The 22243-nt window shown below is 42.3% G+C and overlaps 1 protein-coding gene across 1 annotated transcript in view; it reads right to left on the bottom strand.

The window, feature by feature from the left end:
* CDC42BPB (CDC42 binding protein kinase beta) overlaps positions 1-3850 on the bottom strand; it is a 35888-nt gene extending 32038 nt beyond the window's left edge. Inside the window, exon 1 of the mRNA XM_053474317.1 lies at positions 3243-3850. Coding sequence (XP_053330292.1) covers positions 3243-3417 — 175 coding nt within the window. The 5' untranslated portion in view covers positions 3418-3850. The remainder of the gene's footprint in view (positions 1-3242) is intronic.
* Positions 3851-22243: the final 18393 nt, after the last annotated feature.

Below are 22243 nucleotides of genomic sequence, written 5' to 3'. Positions count from 1 at the left end.
ATCTATTAAGTTAAAGGCAAACACGCTTTAAACTACAAGAAAAGATCTTCGCTTTACTGGAGGCTTTTAAGAAGCTTTTTAAAGTATTTAACGGGAACGGTTATATCAGAATTTGTGAACGCCTTCCTATTCACAGCCAGATAAGGGTCTGAGCGGCCAACCCCCCCGGCCGCTTAGTCTTATTCTTAGCCGTATAAACAGGAAATAAAATTTCCTGCCTCTCGCAGAGATGATTCCAGTGGATTTTGTAGAAAAGGCCATCCCAACGGCTACTGCGCTAAATGATTAGCAGCGGCTGGGCCTGAACACACAGATAATAAAGCAGGGTTATGTATGTTTCACTGCCGCACTGGATACATAGAACAAAAGAATAATATTTATATTTACCATATTATCATAATATTTTTATATATATCAGGATATATAATATCAGAATATATTATATCGGAATATATTGTATTTATAATATCAGGCTATATTGTATGTATATATATATATATATATACACACACACACACACACACCAGAATATATGATATTGTATATATAATATCAGGATATAATATCAGAATGTAATATATTATAATATCATATATCAAATATTCCGCCACTTCTGTGTTATCGGAATCATTCTGATAACGGTGCTGTTCAACCCTAATTGCACCCTGTAATTCATTAAGCAAATACACTTATTTCCTCTGAGTGATCTCAAAACAGAAACCTTTGTGGGTTTCTATGGCAACAACCTATCAGCAGCCTGCTTTTACGTCACATGACAATTACCTGTTCCCAGCAAAAACTATGACGGAGACAAGTTTGAGGAAGGCTTTTTTTTTTTTTTTTTTTTTTTACTTTGAACAGTTCCAGCAACAACGTTTCTAAAGTTACGTTTCGATACAAAAATGCTGAAGCCAGGAGAAGCGGGAAACTGCAGCGGCAAGCGCTGTGTTTAAAGCTCCGGCTTCCTGTCATATATTTTATGGAAGCAGCTGTCATATATATACAGCCGCTGATTTTATCCCGCGTACACGCATTCCAGAAACACGGAGGACGATATCCAGAAACAGGGCGGACGGGAAGTAGGGACGGCGGAGCAGTCCATCCAAGAGCACAGCCACGCTCGGCAGTCCTGATTTACCGGATGCAACTCGGAGCCGCGCATTACGACGATACCGTTCAGAGCATCACGCCGCCAATCATACGCGCTTTAATGTACAGACAGCCGAGTGTCCCCCTGTGAATGGACACCGGTCCCACTTGGCACATTCTCCCACCATGCATTTGCCTCGGTGCCCACCTCGGCTTGCAGGTAATGTGTTTGGCCACACAAAACCCGTGCGCACGCGTGCTAAGCTCAACGGGAGGTCTCAATAGACCGCCGGCCGGCGCGGTTGTAAAGCCATAAGAATATCGGGCGCAAGACAAAAGGGCAAAAGCGTACGGGGGGGGATTCTATACACTCCCTCGTTCATTTGCAAGTGGGACATCATGCCAATTTAAAGGGACCTCTCAGACATGATACGCATTAAAGTGCTGGAGAGTCCCTTTAACAAAATAATTAAACCGTTAAACAGAAGGGATCGCAGCGAGAGGCTAACATCATTGTCAGAGCAATGGGCAAAATATCTGGCGCCAGGGCTTAAGGAAACACGGCCAAGGGGTATCCATTAACACAAAGGAGACAGCCTCACGATGGCCGACCCAAATGTTTACATCCATCTAGAAAGTTCAATCACTCCTTTGCTGGAATCTGCCACTCAGCTGAGACGGGAAGGTTTGCCACTGCTGTGCGCCGTCATCAGTCTGTTTATTCAGCTGTATGCGTCTGTCGGCTGTTTATCTAGCCATGCTTCACGTGTGTGATCGCCACCAAAGAAAGGAACGTACCGTGTCACTTCAACGCACACAACATCGGGACTGCACAATGAAGCCCGAGTGTATAGGCAGGAGTGCGTTCTACCTGGGAATTCCATATCTGGTTCCAAACACAACAGCTAAAAGTTATCGTCACACCCAAAGCGAGAAACCACAACGCAATCCGTGCAACCTCCGCAGAGGGGGGACCAGCCGGGAACAGAGCCGATAGCGAGATATCAGGCGCTACCCGCCTCCTACGTCCGGCCCGGCCCTGATATTAATGCAAAATACTAATTATATGTATATATATAGGTATACATACACAGTATATGCAATCATGTGATCATATCCGCTGTCACATGTGATCTCTCTCTCCATAATGGAACGTCTGTGATCACAATAAGCATAGGAACGAAAGAAAATTATTATTAATGCAGGTCAGGGGTCAATAAAACCAGGAGATTCCATTTAAAAGCTGAAGCCGGAAAACATTAAAGACGTTTAGAAATAACCATTATTTGGATTGCGTGTATTATTAAACAGACTAAAATTATTCTTCATCCCGGAGTCCCGACAGCAAACGTTGGAAGCCGAAGTTCTCGGCAAGTAGCTGTAAAACTTTAAGACGTTATCAAGAAGCAAAGACTACATCAGGGTAGATTTCACAGAGGAGGGGGCGTTTATGACAAAGTATGCATTAAACGACGGATACAAGGCTTCAAAAGCCATACAACATGGAAAGGGAGCCACCGATGACCTGCCTCGATGTTATATACGACTAGCCCTGTTCTAATGGCTTCCACTCGTCGAGCGTCAGAGGTCACGCATCATCTTTCCCTTAGAATCATCCTGTTCCTGCCAGTCTGGTAGCCACGCCAGAGCCATCATGTGTTGGCATAACTATCCTAGGCCATTTCCTCCTTTGCAAGCCCCTGGCCAGCTTGCGTGACTCCACCCTAACAGCCTGATGGCCTCTGAGATTATTATTCGGCACAATCGGCCGAAGGCTCCCAGCCAGACCCAGGGTACAAGAGTTTAACCCTATCTGTACATGATGACCTAGGTGCCTAAAGATACCGGAACACTTACCGGCCACAAAGGCATCCTCAAGCCACCGGCCACCATACCTCTGTGTAATCACAGGACCCTGCCTTAATGCCTAGATCAAGGATCATCCCTAAAGCCCCAGCTGCCCCTGATTAGGGTGACCACTGGCCACACTCTTGTCCTCAGCTTTGCTCAGGGCTCTATCATTGGCATTAGCCACAGAGGAGAGGTATGCAGCAGGGGTTGTGGTGCCCATAGGCATCAACGACTGTCACAAGCCTTGTCACTCCCATCACGCTTAGCCAGCCAGCACCCCCACACACTCCCTGCAAACTTACCCCACTCGAGGAACTCGCTGACATACTTGTCCCTGCGCAGCGTGGAGCTGCTGCACTCCGTGTACAGACAGATGAGCACATCCAGCAGGGTCTCCACACTCAGGGCCCCCTCATTCCTCTGGGGCCCATCCAGGAGCAGCTGCTCCAGCTTCTTCAGCCGCACCTTGGCCGACATCTTCAGGCGAGTAAAGCGCTAGATTAAAATAACACCAGGCAGCCGAGTAATCCTCCCGCACGGTATGGGGACCTCCGCGCGGTATAATGGCCTCTTATCCTGTGGGTGCGGCCGCCTCTCTCCTCAGGGATTATCCCGACATGTTAGGGGGCTCCAGACACCGTGTGGTTTCCAGGCCCCAGGGGGTCCATGAACCGAGCCGTGCCCCCCGACCCTGCCCAGTACCTTCTCCCCTCACACGGCACCCACTAGCTTCGGGCCTCTCCTCCTCAAGCTCGCCAAGTGTCGCTAACCAGATCCTGCAGAGCGGAAGCGGCCCTTAGCATAGCCGCCCACCTTTCCTCCCCTTCTGTATGTTTGCCCCTCTTCCTGGGATCGGAATCACGGAGAGCCGACCGGGAGGCGAAACCCCGCCCACCGGAAAGGGAAGGAATGATTCCCGACTGACGTCACAACAAATTGGAATAGCCCTCTTCCGGTCATTTGGCTACACTGCACATCCATAGGGAATAAGCGTTGGAGTATGAGGGGAGGAGAGGGACAAAATTGTGCAGTGTGCGCTTCCCTATGATGCTGATTGGCTTCCCATCGTTAAGATTCTAAGTATTGATTCGCCAAATGGCTTTAATACGGGTTCCCATGGAAACATTGACTTTTCATTATTTAAAGATACACTTGATGGAGCCACCTGCATTCAAGCAGGGATATCATCTATAACATACTGGTGGCTAACACTTCATATGTGATCACAGCAGTGTAGAATAAGAGGGGATCAGGTCGAGATGTGTTACCCTGAGAATCTACCCCTTCACCCTAAGACCCTGAGGGGCAGATTCTTAGGATTCCCTTTTAAACTCTACCACTTCTGCTGGGAAGCTGTTCCACTTATTTACCATCTTGTCAGTAAGTTAAAACTCCATTGCATCTAATCGTCAGACTTTCTGCTTTTAAATTATGGCCTTTGTTCTAACAATTAACTTGCCTCCTTAAGTATTTAAATGTTTCTTTCCCAAACCCCTCTCTCTTTCCTGATATTTTTTATCCCGCAGACTTTTTCCCCATTTTCGGTGAAAGTTCTGCTAGAAACAGCTATCCACTGGCCACGAAAAAACATAAAGGATCCAAGTGAAGCCATTTGAGATGTTGGGTGGAACGTCTGCCACCCCGGTACGCTTCTTTCACGGTTTGTAGCCTCTTTTATTGTTTCATATAAAATATTTTTATGGGACTTGGCGACCTTTTGATATTTCAACCTATATAACAGAGTAAAGCCTTAAAGAGACTACAGTGTTACAATTATACATTATCGGGGCTTTTAGGGCTGTACTACCCTGTGATGCCCTCATACCCAGCAAACATTCCGAGATCCTTGAAAAGTGCGGCATCAGGAGAGGAAAGAGGGGCACAATGATACATGCAAGGTGTGTTCGGTCTGCCCCCGCGCATGCACAATGCTTCTTTCGACTGTTACAGAGGGTATTAGGAGGTTGCCTCCGAGAACAATTAAAAAAAAAAAACATTTAAAAAATCCTCACCGAACTTTATTACTGGTTAATGCAATCAGCAAAAAAATGAATGAATGAGTATGCGTGATTGAGGGAATGAAAGAGTATCTAAATGATTAATATCTGTGAATGAGGGAATGAATGAGTAGTATCTGTGAATGAGGGAATGAATGAGTAGTATCTGTTAATGAGGGAATGAATGAGTAGTATCTGAGAATGAATGAGTATATCAAGGAGTTAATTCATTTATGTGAATGAGTAAATGAATGAGTGTGTATTTCAGTGCATCCCTAATATATATATATATATATATATATATATATATATATATATAAATATATATATATATAGTTCTATAGGTAAAGTTGCTAAACCCTGCAGTAAAGGTGCATTCACTGCTTGATAGATGAAGGAATTCAGTACGCTCTCCTGTGTTCTGTCTTCATGGGGTGGATCTTGAAATGAGGAGTTACCCAGTAAATATAAGAATGTCAATCTGTATATAAGTCGCTATTATTTTCTGTAACGCCGTATGTGGGAGCCGCCAATCCGCCACAGCATTATGAGTTATGGGCGTTGCCTCGCCCTAAAACATTCGTAATAATAGCTTTATATACCGGAGGCTCGATTGAGGTTTATTCATAGACTAGACATACATTTCATATCCAGGCATGCGCAGAAGACATCAACAGCTTCACTATATAGTCAGGCATATCATCGTACAATCAACATCTTTCACATCATAAACACTCGTACTCCCACTGTCTGTGAAGAAAAGGTGACAAGGGCTCCAAGTGATTTTAGGGCCACACGGAAACCAGATCCCCAATGCAGCCCCTTCCTTCCCTCCCAGACTCAAGGGAGCACCAGGTCTTCTCAGATCTCCTCAGAAGAGGAGACCCACTGAAGTCTTCAAGGGGGGATGGTGGCCAAATGGCTCGACCACCGCCCACACCAAAATGCCGAGTCTTTGGCAATCTAGCTTTGCTGTGGCATTTTTTAAAGTGACAAAACAACACATCAGTCTATAACACATATATAAAGAACCAACAGACAACAAAGCAATAAAACAAAGGGTGCTATGATGGCAGAAGTGACACCTGGGGTTGAGGAGAGCGGACAATCAAGGATAATCACTCTACTGGGGGACTTCTCAGGTTTCAGGATAGATGGTGTCCAGAGATGCTTTTTTTGCGCTGGTGCCATCGTTACCTCCTTCATCTGTTCCCTAATTTGTCATAAACCTAAAGAAATAAATGAACATATATTATCGCTAGTGGAACTTTAGCTTTATAGACAGATGACTAGATATTAGCTAAATATTTAAACATTTTAATGATATTGTGATTTCAAAGGACAGGACAATGAGATATTTTTTAACCGTGTTCTTTAAACTTGCTCTTCCCGAGAGTCTCCGGAGTCTCTGAGTGAAGTGCTGCTTCTCCGGGTCACCAAGTCGCCCGGGATCTGTCTCCTGGTTACAGGACTGGCGTTTAGGCATGATAGCCCCACCCTTCTCCCGCCTTAAGATATGTGGGACTTGCCCCGCCCCATTATAGATAGCAAACCCTGCCCCTCACTAAGCCACACCCACCAAAGAGGGAGGGGTTTATTCCAGCCTGAGCATAAGGAACTAATGAGCATAAGGAACATCATTGACCGTACAGCTGACTGAATGGCCAAACCTTTGCAATAATTTATTTTATTTCTTTTGTTTTTTTTACCAAAAAAGTTTGCCTCGATTTTTGCCAGTAACACGTAATTGTCATGTAACATACAAACAGGCAATAATTGTTGCTATGGAAACTGATGTGAAATAATGAGGAAGGAATATAATGCGAGATCTGCTGAGGTTTATTTGCTATTTCATATTTAGTCCAAGAGGAACAACAAAAAATGGTTGTTTTTTTTTTTACTTATTCTCGAGGGTGTGTAGTTCGTTTGCGATTTGGGTCTCTTTACCTCAAACCACCTGTCCCAGGAGTAAGAATTTCAGACAGGGTGACGGGAGGTAATTTAAAAGTACATTCTTAAAAGCACTCGTTCTCAGGAGTCAACAGAATAAGATACTTCAATCCAGCTCGTTCCGGAAAATCAGTTCATAATCACCGAATTAAATTGCATCCGTCCATTGGGCTGTTACTGAAGTACTTTAAAGTTATGAAAGTATAATTAAATTCTTTGGTCTCACCGTCATTCAATATCATCTATTTATCTTATGTACCGTGGCTGGTGTAAATGAACAAGACACGGAGCCAGGAAATATTTAATATAACGAACATAGTTTTAGGATTAAATCACCGTAATCTCTACAATTATAAAAAAAAGGGGGGGGGAATACAATTAAGGGCCCAAGAAAACACAGTAGGCAACATTAGGACAAATATATGATGATTTCATATTAGATTTAGAAGGTATATTATAGACCTGCGGGATATAACGACCCTATATAAATCAATACCTGATAGTAACAGATAGGGCTGGCTCATAAGTCTTGGTGCCCAAGTGGGCTATAAACGATGGTAGGACTTGAAGGACTTCTTCGAAGAAGGGTAGACTCTGGTCCAAGTGGGGACCTGGGTAAAAATTAATCTTGTGCTATCATCTGCCTCACAGATGGACTCTTGATCGGAAACGGCTAGGGAAAGCCTTGAAAGAGAAGGTCTTCTTCTGGTCCTGTTGGAGGCTATGCTTGTTAGACAAAGACTTCTGTAGTACAAATGGTCAGGATATAAGGGAGATCTCTGATCACCCCTGGCCCATTGACCGGCACCCATCAGTGAACCTAATCACCCAATAGGATGACCCGTCTCCGATAATGCAACACAAGGGGTGTCCCTTGGGACCTGCCACCCTAGCCATAGACCAGAATCATTGATCTGTGGGCAATGATGATGGGCATTACTATGCCAGGGTCATTCGCCTATACTCTTGAGGTTTATCAATTGTTTGCCTGCAAAGCAGTGGCCTTTCTTCAAGCAGGGTTAATGGACTCATGGACCCCTTTCTCGTTTGCCCAATCTTCACTCGATACCTTCTTACCTCCACCAGAGTCTACCAGTTGAATAAATAATTTCAGAGGAGGAAATAGGAGGACCCCACAAAGGTTCCCAGGTATGCTCGGTGACTACACACTGTGTCATGGTGGAATCGTAGTTTACATCATGCTGGGTAAACAATGACTCAATGACCCCTTATCCACCCTAGCCTGCCTCGCCGCAAAATCTAATTAATCCGGATTAAACGCCCCATTCAGCCTTCTAATTTTTCTGTTTGGTTAAATAATGTTATTTATTCTCCAGGACAGCCAATCCCATGTTCTGCAATGTGTTGCTAAATGCCCTGATTTCCAAAACTCTCCGCACCCTCTTCTGGTGATGTGAACGATTGCATTTAGAGTCTGGATGTAAGATTTAGTACAGGGGCGTCCAACCTGCGGCCCTCCAGCTGCTGCGGGACTACATCTCCCATCCTCCTCAGCCTCTCCCTTAGCTGAAAGAGCATTATGGGAGATGTAGTCCTGCAGCAGCTGAAGGGCTGCAGGTTGGACGCCCCTGATTTAGTAGATTAAATATATTGAAATGGTTTATGGAAGAACATGGACAGCTCAGTCAAGACAAGGCAACATATTTAACATTTCAGCACCCAATCTGGTCTAGGCTCTGTCTTCTCAGACACTTACTCTTCAGGAAGGCCAATCAGTAGGGTAATGGCATCAGTGGATGGGGCCGGCAACGTTGCCAGTGGGCCTAACCCCAACCGCTTTACATTTGTATGGGTATGGGAGGAGAAGATGTCCATGGGCAGCGAGTGTCTACATCCAACTTTCGCGACCTGACAATTTTGGATTGTGTCCCGGAGAAGCAATGCTTCACCTGGCGTCTCTGGGCAAAACCCGGAGAATACCCAGGGATGCCACTCTGACATGGCACTATCTATAAGCATGCAGCCCTATAAACCACTGGTCCACTGGGCAATACAAAAGCTGTTTCATCCTTTATAAGATTTGTCGTTAAGGTATGGATAGCATCCCTCTAGGTACGGCGAGCGTGGAGGTCCATGTTTCCACTACCCCTTCACTACAAGACCACTCTTGACTGAGCAAAGCTAATACTTATTTGCAACCTTTAAAAGCTGTCTTAAATGATAAAAATCTCAAATATTCCATATGGCGTAACATATTTTTGTGGTTTATTGTGAAATCCTTCCACATGTTAAATGATCATGATGGTGTTTGTGCTGAAGACATAGCAGCTATTTGATATCTCTATTACTAACTTAATTAACCCGGTACCTGAGTGACTGTGAAATCATTGTTATTTTTATAATAACACGGATTAAGTTATCAAAAGAGCTGAGACGAGTACGTACAGGAGAAGGTATGGAGTCCTTCGGAACAATAGACAAGGAAATGCTTTTAACCCCTTAGAGACACTGCGTACTTTACTTGTTAGTTAGGAGGAACTTAAAACGTTTGAATCAAATCACTTTGTGCTTCTATAGATGTCTAATAAGTAACATTTCTGATGAGATTTAAGTATTATGATAGCCTTTTAACATTCCACAGTGGTATGCTGTGTTTTCCACAGCAGAAGCTCATAAAGACACCCTGTCCATCTTAAGTCCTTGAAAGGTCAGGGTCACAGCACTCCATTTTCAGGGGCACCACTACTAATATTTACGTATTAATTTGAGAAACCTTAAAATTCAGGGGGTGTATCCCTGGACAACCAATAAGCAGGTATCTGAGAGCTCTTGACCCTGGGAAGTTTTGGTTGTAACTATAAGGGTGACAGCAGGGCATGGTTGGCACCTTCTGGGCGGGGGGAGGGGGCAGGTTAAGCTAAGTGGCCCCTTGTACCCCCCACCCAGTAACTCACATACGCATTGGCACACATACACATACTCATTAAAACACACTCTAACACATATGCACATTCATGCTAACACACATTTGCACATATACATTCATGCTCACACACATACACACATATATATGCTCACACAGACATACACATTCATGCTCACACACACTTACAAATACACATTCATGCTCACACATAAACATTAATGCTAACAAACATACACATTCATGATCACACACACTTACACACATTCATGCTCACACACACTTACACATACACATTCATGCTAACACACACTCCCTCTCACACACACACTTGTACAAACACATTAATGCTAACACACATTTATATATACACTCTCACATACATACGTACTCACTCCCTCCTTCCTTACTCTCTCACCTCATCCCTCCCTCAACCTCTCTCACCCGCAGCCACAGTTTTAGATATCTTTCTGCGATAACTATGTACCCCAATAGAGCCATTATTGGTAGTCCATCCTCAAATCGCTGTAAAGGGTATCACCTTTTTTCTTAAGAGCTATTTTATTTTGTCATCAGTTTGAGTTAATTGTACTATTAACCCTACTTGGACAGAACAATAATCCTGATACGAACATTTTTGTTGAATGAGGGGGTCGTCGATGCCAATTCTTCACTCCAAGTTTATTAACAAAGTATATCCATGTATCCTTCATGCTACGAGAGGGTTATTCTCTCTATAAAATAAATGAGGTTAACTTAATCCAGTAGAGGGCGCTACAGTATAAATTTACATTTGAAGAAACATTGTTGATTAAATAGCCATTTATTACAAACCTTGATGGCCAATATACAACTTTTAAGGAAAATGATGAAAAATATATACTTCAATAGTCATTTGCTTCTGTACAAATGCACAATTCACAATTATTTTATCAATGCTTTTTTCTCTAGCAGAGGGTCAGAGGCTTAGATGTAATGTATGGAAGTTTTTGATGTACGAAGAGAGTGGTGGATGCGTGGAACAACCTCCCTGCAGAAGTGGTAGAGGCTAATACAGTGGAGGGATTTAAACATGCATGGGACAAATCCAATGGGAATGGTTCTTATCCATAGAAGCCATTGTCATATGTATTTGCTCAACAGGCTTCTAGTTTGCTGTTGTTTATCATAAAATTGCTTAAAATCTGTCCTGGCTGGGAGTAAAATATACCGTATTTGCTTGATTATAAGATGACCCTGATTATAAGATGACCCCCCCAAAATTTTAATATTAATTTAGAAAAAAAAGAAAAAGGCCTGAATATAAGACTAGTTATACTAGTTTACTAGTAAATATTAAGTCACATGTAAATTATTTTTTCATATTTAATAAAAACTATGAGAAAAATGATTTTTTTGTTTTGATCTCCTTTTACTTGCCCCTCTGCCCCCAGTTATGCACATCTGCCCCCCAGATATGCCTTATACCCCCTGATATGGCACTCTGCTTCCCAGATATGCCTTATACCCCTCTATATATACCACTCTGCCTCCCTAATATTCCTTTTAACCCCCTATGTGCCACTCTGCCTCTTTGATATTCCTTTTAACCCCCTATGTGCCACTCTGCCTCCCTGATATTCCTGTTAACCCCCTATATGACACTCTGCCTCCCTGATATTCTTTTTAACCCTTATATGCTGCTCTGTCTCCAGAAAGCCCTTTAAAGTCCCCCCATATGCCACTCTTACCCTCCCCGACTTACCAGTGCTTCTTTAGACTTCTCCTCGTGCTCCAGATTCCTTGGTGTCTAGTGGGGCAGCCGGTGGAGGTCTGTGCAATGCGCGCAGACAACCTTAGCTGCTGCCGGCACTTCCGCCAGGGCTTCTGTGGACGAGCACCGGAAGGTCATGTGATGCCGGTGCTCAGTCATAGAAGCCCCGGCAAAAGTGGAGGTTGCAGACCTCCACCGGCTGCCGGAGAGGAGGATCCAGGTCCCCTGCAGCTCTGCGGGGGAACTGGATCTTAGTCTTATAGTCAGACCAGTATTTGAGGTCTGATTAGAATACGACCTCGAATATAAGACGATTGTTATTTTTCAGAGCATTTGCTCGTCTTATAATCGAGCAAATACGGTAATATACACACAATGATTATTCAAAACGTCATCTCAGCATCTAGAAATATTAGGTCAAGAACTTGTATTTCATCCATTAGTGTCTCTTTTATATCTGCAGAGTAATTACTTAATATGATTAATTAAAACAACTAAATTAAATTAAAATGTATTCTGTTACAAGAAGATGTAACTCTTTAAACAACAGACCGGATACGTCAATAAAACAGCTTCAAATTATAAAAGTAATAGTGGAATAACCAACATGATTTATTATAAAATCACCTTTCTGAAATCATTCAATCTGAACCCCAAGCATAATTCCTGTTAAAGGGAGTGGTATAGAAAGCCTAGTTTATAAGCTACATGGGACACCAGATTTGGCTGAAAATATGAAAAAACTGAGACCCCGGACCTTAAGTTTTTGCCAAAAAATAATTTTTTTTTAAAAACACTCAAAACCTTTAGGAAATAATTCCTTTAGCATCCAGCATAACATCCTAGTTAAAAGGAATGGTATTGGAGGCGTGCTGCGGAAGCTACATGGGACACCAGATTTGGCTGAAAATATGAAAAAACTGAGACCCCGGACCTTAAGTTTTTGCCAAAAAATAAATTTTTTTTAAAAACACTCAAAACCTTTAGGAAATTATTCCTTTAGCATCCAGCATAACATCCTAGTTAAAAGGAATGGTATTGGAGGCCTGCTGTGGAAGCTACATGGGACACCAGATATGGCTGAAAATATGAAAAAACTTAGACCATACGGGGTTTTTTTGCCAAAAAATGGAAACATTTTAAAAACACTCAAAACCTTTAGGAAATAAAGACCATTGTATCTCCCGTTTTGCTAGACTTGGGAAGAAGTGATAAGTGAGGAGGAAAGCTTTAGACCGCCGGCAGAACGCAGAGATCGAGTAGGGGAGTATTTTGTGATCGGGGCAGGAATGTATGGAGGAATAGTATGATGGAGGCCTTTATATGTTAGTATGAGGATTTTAATTTAATTATTGAGAGCCAGTGGAGGACTTCACAGATTGGGGAAGCAGAAAACGAGTGTTATGTAAGGAAGATAAGCCTAGCGGCAGACGTTTGCATAGACTGCAGGGGAGAGAGTCAAGACAAAGGAATACCAACTAGAAGGGTGTTACAAAGTGTTTAAGTGTCTCATAAGTGAGGATAAGGAAAGTTGAATGGGTGGGTAAATAGTGGAGAAAGGGAGAGACATCTAGCAAGGTGCGTTGGGATAAGGTCAAGGGGAAAAGTTGCTCGGTGTAAGGAAGGAAGAAGAATGTCAAGTTCTTCCTCACTTTTGGGGGCATTTACTGTGGGGTAGGGGCGGTGGGTGGTGTGCATGGATGTTGCAGATAAGTGACGTTCCATCTGTTTCCTTCTAGTCTTTGAAGTAAATGATGAGATTGTGTTCCGAGCTTCTTTTTCTAGCTTATATTATAGAAGCAAGCAGACCCATTTGAAGGTCAAAGGATGATGCACAAGGGCGATAACAGTTACCCATACTGCACAGCAGAAGAAAAGAAGAAGTATCTGCAGTTTTAACATATGGAGTCTCCAAAAAAAAAAAAAATGTCGCTGATAGGTCTCTGTTTATGCCCCAGTGGCCCCAGTGCCGCAGGACCCATTGTAAGAAATATTGTGAAGGTGTTTCATACGTGGAAGCCATTTGGATGGAATTTGTTAAAATAGATGTGGTATGATTCCATGGAACAGAAAATGGACAAGTGTGAGGCATGGACAGAGCGCCAAAGAAGCCCCAACGCGCCCCCGCCAAAAAATGGCGCTTTACGCGGTTCCTTGAGTAATCCTAACAAGTAATGGTATCAAGGTCTACCAGTTCCAGGCATAGCCAACATGCAACATATTGTATAAGGTATGCGTGTTCTCTGGTGTATAGTATTTATTATAAAACATATGTTACACATGAATTATACATGTAAGTTTTATAATGAAAGTAAATGTTTAACCATAACACGTATAGGAAAGATGCCAGCACTTTGGTAGAATATAAAGAAAAAAAAGAAACAGATTGTACGAGACCAACATTCTTGGCATCTTCTCACAAACATCTCCTCGGAATAGCTCGTTGTTACCAAACATTTCTCTAAAAGCAACAAGGTTTTCGCGAATTGTTCTATCGTCATGGCCACCTGGCTTGCTATCGAGAAGAATTCGGTACATTTTGTGCAGAAACAAAAAGAAGTATTTTTTTTTTTTTTTTTGGCGTGGTGCAAAAAAATCTGGTAAGTTTAACCCCTTAATGACAAAGCCCGTACATGTACGGGCTCAAAATGCATTGTTTTCAATAGGGTTTAGGGACCGCCCATTGTCCTGAAGGGGTTAAAAAATGTAAGCGCGTCCATGTGATTTTTTTGTGTTGTGGTTATTTTAATGAAAAGCAACCAGGTTTGTACAAACAAAGCAAACTAAGGAGTGTCATTTTAGCCTGGATGTGTCCGTTCTAAATATGTTCTTGTTTGCCGAATATGAACCTTTTTTATTATATGTGCAAATTATAATACGCAAGAGAATAAGGAAAGGGTTAAACACCAACAACGTTCAAAAAGAAAAGAATTGTGATTCTAATCATACGAGCTACATATTTGCGTTAGGAAATGAAAAAATGGCCGGAAGACGTTCGCAAATATGTTTGGGGACCCCTTTGAGCGATCAGCAGCTCGCGAACGCATTGATGGAAATGGAGTGACCGTAATGAAAATGTTATTTGGCAGGACCTAATTATACTTCTAAATAAAGACGTTGTTCTATCCGCCCCTGCTGAATTTAACACCTTTAACAAATTTCACACTTTTGTAATTAAAACACACAATTAACCCCTTAAGAACAATGGGCGGTCCCCAAACCCATTGAAAAAAAATGCATTTTGAGCCAGTACATGTACGGGCTTTGTCATTAATGGGTTAAAGAGACTGTTCCTTGTTCTATTAGACGTCCAATCCCTTCCCAGGAATGATTCTTTAATCTTGTGAAACCTTGCCTTATCCATCCATAGGATTTTTAAGTAGAAACCCCAAAACGTCATGAAGTTGTTTTTTTTTTATGTAATTAGAGAAAAGAGTACAACGACAGATCTTGCTATTAAAAAATAGCAAGTGTGATTTATATTGTTTTATGGGGAACGGCATATTAGAATAAACCGTGTTTGGGGGGGAAAAACGATGGTGTTTTTTAAAAAGGGGGCCTAGGTTGGTGCTTCCCACCTACTTTTACCATACGGCCACATGCTGTAAACATGTAGGGTGAGGCCGTACTCCTATTGTTTACCGGCTGCTGGCCTTAAAGTGCCAGGACTGGCTCAAGAGTCCAGTATTGAGCCAGATAATCAGAAATGCTTGTATGTTCTGCAATGTTTTGTGTTTATAACGTTTCCGCTACGTTGACGTCATTGAAAATAAACCTTAAGTATGTCGAGACGTGGAACTTTCACATAATTATAATTAGGGGAAGTCATTTAGCGGCGAGTTGGATGCGCCAGATCGATGGTAAATCATTAAGAAGATTACACAAAAGGAGTGAAGTCAACTTTAGAGCAAGCGATCGTGAGAATTCAACTTGTGCGTTCAAACTGGGATTGAAACAATGTATCTCTCGGACTTTCTTCTGCATTATAAAGGACCAGCCGCAGCCAGCCTGATAGTACCTACTTATAGAACATTTTTGATATTCATATAGAACTCTCGTTCCAGGACAGACCTCGTGTTTTTGGGTTCCTACCACCCTGGACAACCTATATCTCCCGTGACTCCTACATCTCCTGTGTTAAACTGGGTGAAAACATAACCAGTTGTGTTCCCAACAGCCGATTAACCCAGGCAGCCTTCTAGGTCACCTATAAGTTAGGGCCAGCCATCCAAGTAGAAGACATTACATTACACGGATCACATTGTCTGCTGCTGTACTGTTGTCTGAAGCTTCTTAATCGTCCATTCTTCATATATGTCTATACTTGATGAATCAGCAGCACAGAATAACAGGATTAACAGATAGAAATCTTATGAGGTCATACATCATGATTATTTCTGCACGGTGAACATACCACGGGCGAGGTTTGTTGCCAGGAGAAATAAAAACTAAAAGCTCACACGTTGATAAGTCAGGGCCTGATGAGGATTCAAGTAAGCTTTGGAAAATAAAATATGCGGCATATAACCTAACCCCCAAAAAAAAAGCTTAATATAAATTGCTTCTTCTAGCTTTCATATTTCATAGCTCCCATTAGATAATAGCTTGAATAATAGCACAAATAGCTTGGATCTTTATAAAATGAAATACACAAGTGGACTGTTGGTTTTTTTTTGGGGCGTTAAATGATAAATCAGTACTCCAGTAACATTTATAGGAAATGTAGATTCCTATTTATTTTTTGTCATGGTTGTCGACTTCGTATTAAGGACTTTTATTGTTTTTGTTTAGAATTATAAAGATGATAATTAATGTATACTGTTATAATCTGTATGTAACAGAACCCTAAAACGTTTTAGAATCTTGGTAAATATTATTGTGGCGACTTCGGGGCTTCAGAATAGAAAGGGTAATCCAGATCTGGACCCCGTTGACCACATAGGGAGTCGAGAGGTACCGACGACCACCCATTGACAAGGTCACTCATCGACAAAATTAAGTTTACATCGCAATTGGTATCAGAACCGCTCTCGTGGGTACCAGTGAGCAAAAAGAAATCAAGAAACCTACGAGGAGAGACTTACAATAGATCAATTAATACTATCACTGAGATCCAATAACCAAGTAGAATTTCCTTTTGTATTAACAAAATCAATTTAATTCTTGGGAATGATTAGGAATGTGTTAGGAATTGTCTATGAGCCAAAAAATGTGAATCCAGTAGCAAAAAAAATGTGTTGAGGGACCAAGGTGCATATTTTGACCTTGGTCAACAAGAGCTAGAGTGGAAAATGTGTAGGTTCAGCTCCAAGCATTATTTCTTTTTATTAGCCTGTCTTTTTGATTTACTATATCAGCCGTTGGAGTGTTAACTCTTAGGAAACAGAAACAACATGGATTTTTGCTCACGGGCCAGGGATTTTTGCTGTGCAGCCAGGAACCAAAAGGCAACCGAATGAAATAGATACAGATCGTCCTCTTCCCTTTACAGTGTACTTGTTTTTACACTTATCATACATAAATAGCAACATTCACAAGGCTCAAACCTGCCAAGTATCTTCTGTAAGAAGTCAAAGTTGACCCTTCATAATATATAGTCGAATTCTTGAGATAATCCCCAAATTGACTATGCATTATCCAGGTTCAATTGTCTCATCGCAGAAGCTCATCAGAGAAGACCCTTCATAATGCATAGTTAAGCTGGCGAGAGGAACAACCTGCAATTGTCGGATAATGGAGTAGACCTCTTCATTAAGTATGAGAATAAGGAGCGACCTGTGTGTTTGTTCAATCTTTGGTCCATTATGTCCAGCACAAAGACTCAATCACTGGTGTTGGAGCAACCCTGGGCTCCCCATTGACCAACTCCTTTCTACATACACTCTAATGGACAGCAGAACCCTGTTGTACCCCCCGATACCTGGAAATCAGGGGTCTACTACCCAGGCCTAATCTCTGATAGCATTTACTTGGTTATGGCAACGGTAACGACCACTTTAATTTCCTTCAACCATATGGAAAGCAGAACTTTCCATGAAGCAGATTTATACCCCCAGATGCTCCGTTGGGATTTTCTCCACTATCAAACATGGATTTATGAATGATTGCAAAATGGACAGTTGAATTGATAATGTGCTCAGCCAGCTGTGAACAGTCACCTTGATGAATAATGATGAGAAGTCTTCTGTGTGAATATACTCAGTTCTTGGTATTCGCATGTTGTTTTCCTACGGATCAATCGTAAATCAATGGGGACTCTCTATGGCGAGTGGTTCTGATGTAAAGTGGGAAAAGGTGTTAGCAGAGACATTCATTTGTTGCAGCATTTTTACCACTTTCCACCAAAATTCTTTTTTTGTACTCAAATATCTCTGTTGGACCCTCTCAGTCAATATGTTTTATAATAATAATAATAATAATAATAATAATATACAATACAGGATAACTATATGTACCAGCTGGTGCCAGGTAAGATGTGAGGCTAAGTATTTTTTTTACAAATATTATTATTATGTCATCCTTTGTAAAGATTGATCCGTAACTAACCCCCAAAACTGCCCGTTTTGAGGTCTTTCTCATACATGCACAGATCCGCCCATGAAAATCGAAGAGCCCCTCGTCCTTAGGCGACCTTGAAAACCATCAACGTTGGGTAGAACTGGGAGGAAAGCGGAAATGTATTCCTAAGGACGTTATCACAGACAAATAATCATTTGTCCCTTACATACGAAAAGAAGGCTCGTGAAAGTCAGCAGAAATGGGCAGTTTGTGTTATGACTTACTTAAAGTTATTTTGGAAATAAGAAAAACACAAACTAATACAATGTATTACAATAAAAAATAATCAAATACAAAGTAACTTGAGGTATCTTTGAGGTATCTTTGGTCCATTATGTACGCCAAGCAGGTGAAGGCACCATGGAGCTTCTACCAGAGGACACCTAAGCACCAAAAAAAAGTGTTGCTTCTTCTTATCTACATGTGATTGTATTTAACCCAAAACATGGATTGCTAATAAAGTAGCTTTGGGGTTTTTGGTGTAACTACATCTTGAGTCATTTCCAGACTGCTGTAGTATGCGAGTTCTGATGGAACTTTTTTATTAACTTTTTCTGGGCAAAGTGGAGAAGACATAATCAAAGTCCACAGTCCCAAGCTTTTTAGGCCCAACGATGCAGCAAACTTACAGACGAAAGCAAGCGATCCTCTTGCTGTGGAAGCGAGATGCCCATGGGAATTATTATTTCGCAACAGATGAAGCGCTACCTTTGGTCTCCTGGTGTGGAATCCATAGGATTGCTTGTAAGTCCTTAAACGTTCTAAAGATCCCACAAAGTATCAACAGACGGATTATGATTTCCTAGCCCTTCTCTGTTAAAACATGAATCACAATGGCAGGGTATTATTACATGGACCAAAACTAACAATAACAAATGTTTTGTTCTTTGTCATGTTCAAAAAAAAAGCGAAAGATCCGGTGTAAACCAAACGGCTCACAAGTGGCTATAAATCTATCCAGATGGACTCAACGTAAAACAGATCATTTTTTTTTGGCGACTGGCACGGAACGCTGCCGTTGTTCCGTGTGGATTTGTTGACACTCTAACCTCCGAAAAAAAATAATACCCTGCTTAAAATATCGTTCTTTAGGCAGCATGGGGAGGTATTATCATTTCCCTTCAAAGAGCCGTGTCAGGGCTGAGTGACGTTCAAAGAGGAAAGGAAGAATCGGATTGTCAACAGTGCGAAACAAAGCTGTGATTACAGCGGGAGCCAATCTGTGTAATTGTTGAGCGAAAGGGAACATTGCGACTCTCTCTAAACTGGAAAACAAGCTTCTCTCAACCACCGAAATCATGATGTATGTCATTCAAGCCAAACCAAATGTGAGGAGGTCCTGAGCTGCCCCATACATCCCATTCATTAATAGACATAGTGGAACCGAAGCTTTAGAATGCACTTAATTAGTGTCAGTAATCCAAACAGACTGGTTAAAGCGTTTCTTTACTTGCTTTGATGATTGTGCACCAAATGCCCCCTCTAAGGATGAAGGCTGCGGGGTGCTGTCCGTTCAGGCCCCCGTATGCGGGTGTGGAAAGCTGTGGATATCAATTGGAGCACAACCGAGAAATGGCATTCATTACCTAGTTCTGCTTAGTGGTTTATGAACCCGAACCCGTTAACTGGGATGGGACAAAGTTATGTAGAATTATAGAAGCCAAATTATTTTCTCTAGATGTCAGATAGAGGAAAGACAGAGATAGAAAGAGAAAGATAATGAGAAAAAAGAAAAAAAATATTGGCTAGCCAACCCCGGCGTGGAATATGACGAAGGAAAAAAAAAATAACCTCGTGAAAATGATGCAGCTTCAGAGCTGCAGTTTACTGCCCCCTCCTATAGGGCAAATAACTTGGGAGGGGGCGCACCAATGTCTAAAGAGGATTCTGTATTCGAAAAAAGCTAACATAAGCATACATTCAGCTATGATATGCATTGTCGTGGGGTGTACCTTTTAGATTTCCGCAAACGTGATTAAGTATCCTTTTTAATTCGTGCTTTGTTATATTAGGAACGGAGAGAAAATGTAGCATATAATTAGTAATGCCAGCTGGCTTAGCCCGTCATATATTTAGACTCTTCATCTCCATGGAACAGGCAGGTGCGTGCAGGGTATTTTTAGAATAGATGATATGCATGATATCGGACGATCGAGCAGGACCTGGGTATTATACGGAATTAGACGTGCCGACATTCCGTGAAAACAGAGGTCCTCGCGAGCGCCTTTTTATTAGGACGGAATGCGTGCGAAGCCGTGCCCTACTCCAGCATTTTACCTTGAATCACCGTGGTTAGATCACACGAGACATTTCAAACAGTACTTGATGCTGAACAGAAAAAGAAAAAAAAGATAAAAAGATAAATTTAACCTCTTATCTCCCAAAGAGAGAGAAATAATCAAAGATCTAAAGTCCAAGTATTATTTTAGGCAGCTTGTGCTGGCTGTCCAGTTATTAACGAATCTCAACTCCCAAAACCTTAAAAATTCAGGTCAGTCTGACCCGAGTCCGTTGAATTAAGAAAATCAGCACTTGTGATTTATCACTCAGTCCTTCGTTGAGGACAATGATGTTGATTTGCTTGTTTGCTTGAGTGCGTCTGAGATGTGATCCGTCTCGGGTGGAGCGTCATAGGCAAAAGTTTAACGTGACCCAATGAAGCAGCCATTAAAGAGAGACACATTAAAAAAAATAAACACGGTATTGAAGGTCTTAGATGCAAGCTGAGCTCGACCTGTCTTGAAAATATCAGAGCTCTTTCAAGAAACGCGCAAGGACGGGCAGAGGGAAGAGGAGGAGGCTGCTGTGAGGATTGGGGTCTTGACACCTCTGCCATATTCCTCTACCAGAAGGGTCAATGGAAGGTAGAAGCTCTCTGGCAGCAGGTTACGGCACAGTTACCACTCCAATGTACAAATGGAGTAAAGCGCATGTAATGTCAGGCGCAGTCCAAGGTCAGAGTCGGCAGCACCGGTCCTGTAACAATAAGACGAGAAACCCATAGGAGGAAGAAGCATTGGAGCATCAGTATAAGGGGATACAATTTGGAATGTCTTGGTTGCTCCATTCACTTATGGCTCAGGGGTTAAAAAAAAAGGGGCAACTAACTTTATTACCCCCTTTGCTCCATCATCACAACTGGGGAAGGATAAAGTGAGCAACGTCCCCGCTCCCCACGCTTGCTTCCCCATTACTTGTAGCCCTTTAGGTGCCATGGCTGTGACATCTCACATGAAAGTGTTAATATCAGGTAGATTTGCACAAACGAATAGGGTTAATCAGCGTAAGGCAACACCTAATGGCGGATCAAGGCTCAGGAGGGCGCAGCTGTAAGATGGGTTTGGAGTGGCGCGGCCCCTTTGGGACTGGATGCCATTTGCCAAATGATATGAAATCCCCATCGATTTTAACGGATAGATTTTCTCGGCTCTCCGAGTTTTTCCTTCCACATCTTGTCACGGCTGTCATCTGTCCGACAGATGATTGATGGCGTCTAACAGTCGCTTCCTATTCATTATTTTTACAGGGGTCAATAAACCTGGCCCCCTCTGGGGGTACTTGTTAAACTCGAACAGGATAACTCCGCAGCTAAACTCACTGCAATGACAGCTCACGTTCCTCAAATAAGGGGAGCGTCACTAAAACTTTGAGTCGATGACTTACACCCTATTGTGGTCAACGGGGCTATGGGACGCTGTTGATGTTTAGATGATCAGTGAGCCCTCAGAGATAACACAGTGGTCTAGAGCCGCTTAAATGTTATGCAAACTCCATGACATCATTTTATAAGTCCCATGATTCTCAATCAGTCCAAGTGCAGACATCTACCTTACAGGCACTTCATGGCCCTAGGTGTGTGCCAAGAGCAAGATGTATAAGGGAAACAAAGATGAGGCACTTAATGATACCCCAGCCAGCCCCTGTCCATTTTTTTATAATAGTGTACCAATATCCCATTATGCTTTACCCATTTCTCCTATGTCCTGTTCGAAAGCCTATTACCATACCTAGACTGGCCATCTGGCACACTGGACAAATACCAGGTGGGCCGCTGGCACATAGTGTCCCATCCTTACCTGGTCTGATGCTCCAGTTGGATACACACTTGGCAGCCGCTGGCCTTAAAGTGCCAGGTCCACTTAGGCATCCCCAGTCCGACCC

Source organism: Spea bombifrons, chromosome 9, assembly GCF_027358695.1.
Source record: "Spea bombifrons isolate aSpeBom1 chromosome 9, aSpeBom1.2.pri, whole genome shotgun sequence".
Classification (NCBI taxonomy): domain Eukaryota; kingdom Metazoa; phylum Chordata; class Amphibia; order Anura; family Pelobatidae; genus Spea; species Spea bombifrons.
Note: the sequence above shows the minus strand (reverse complement) of the source record. Positions and strands in the feature narration are given on the sequence as shown.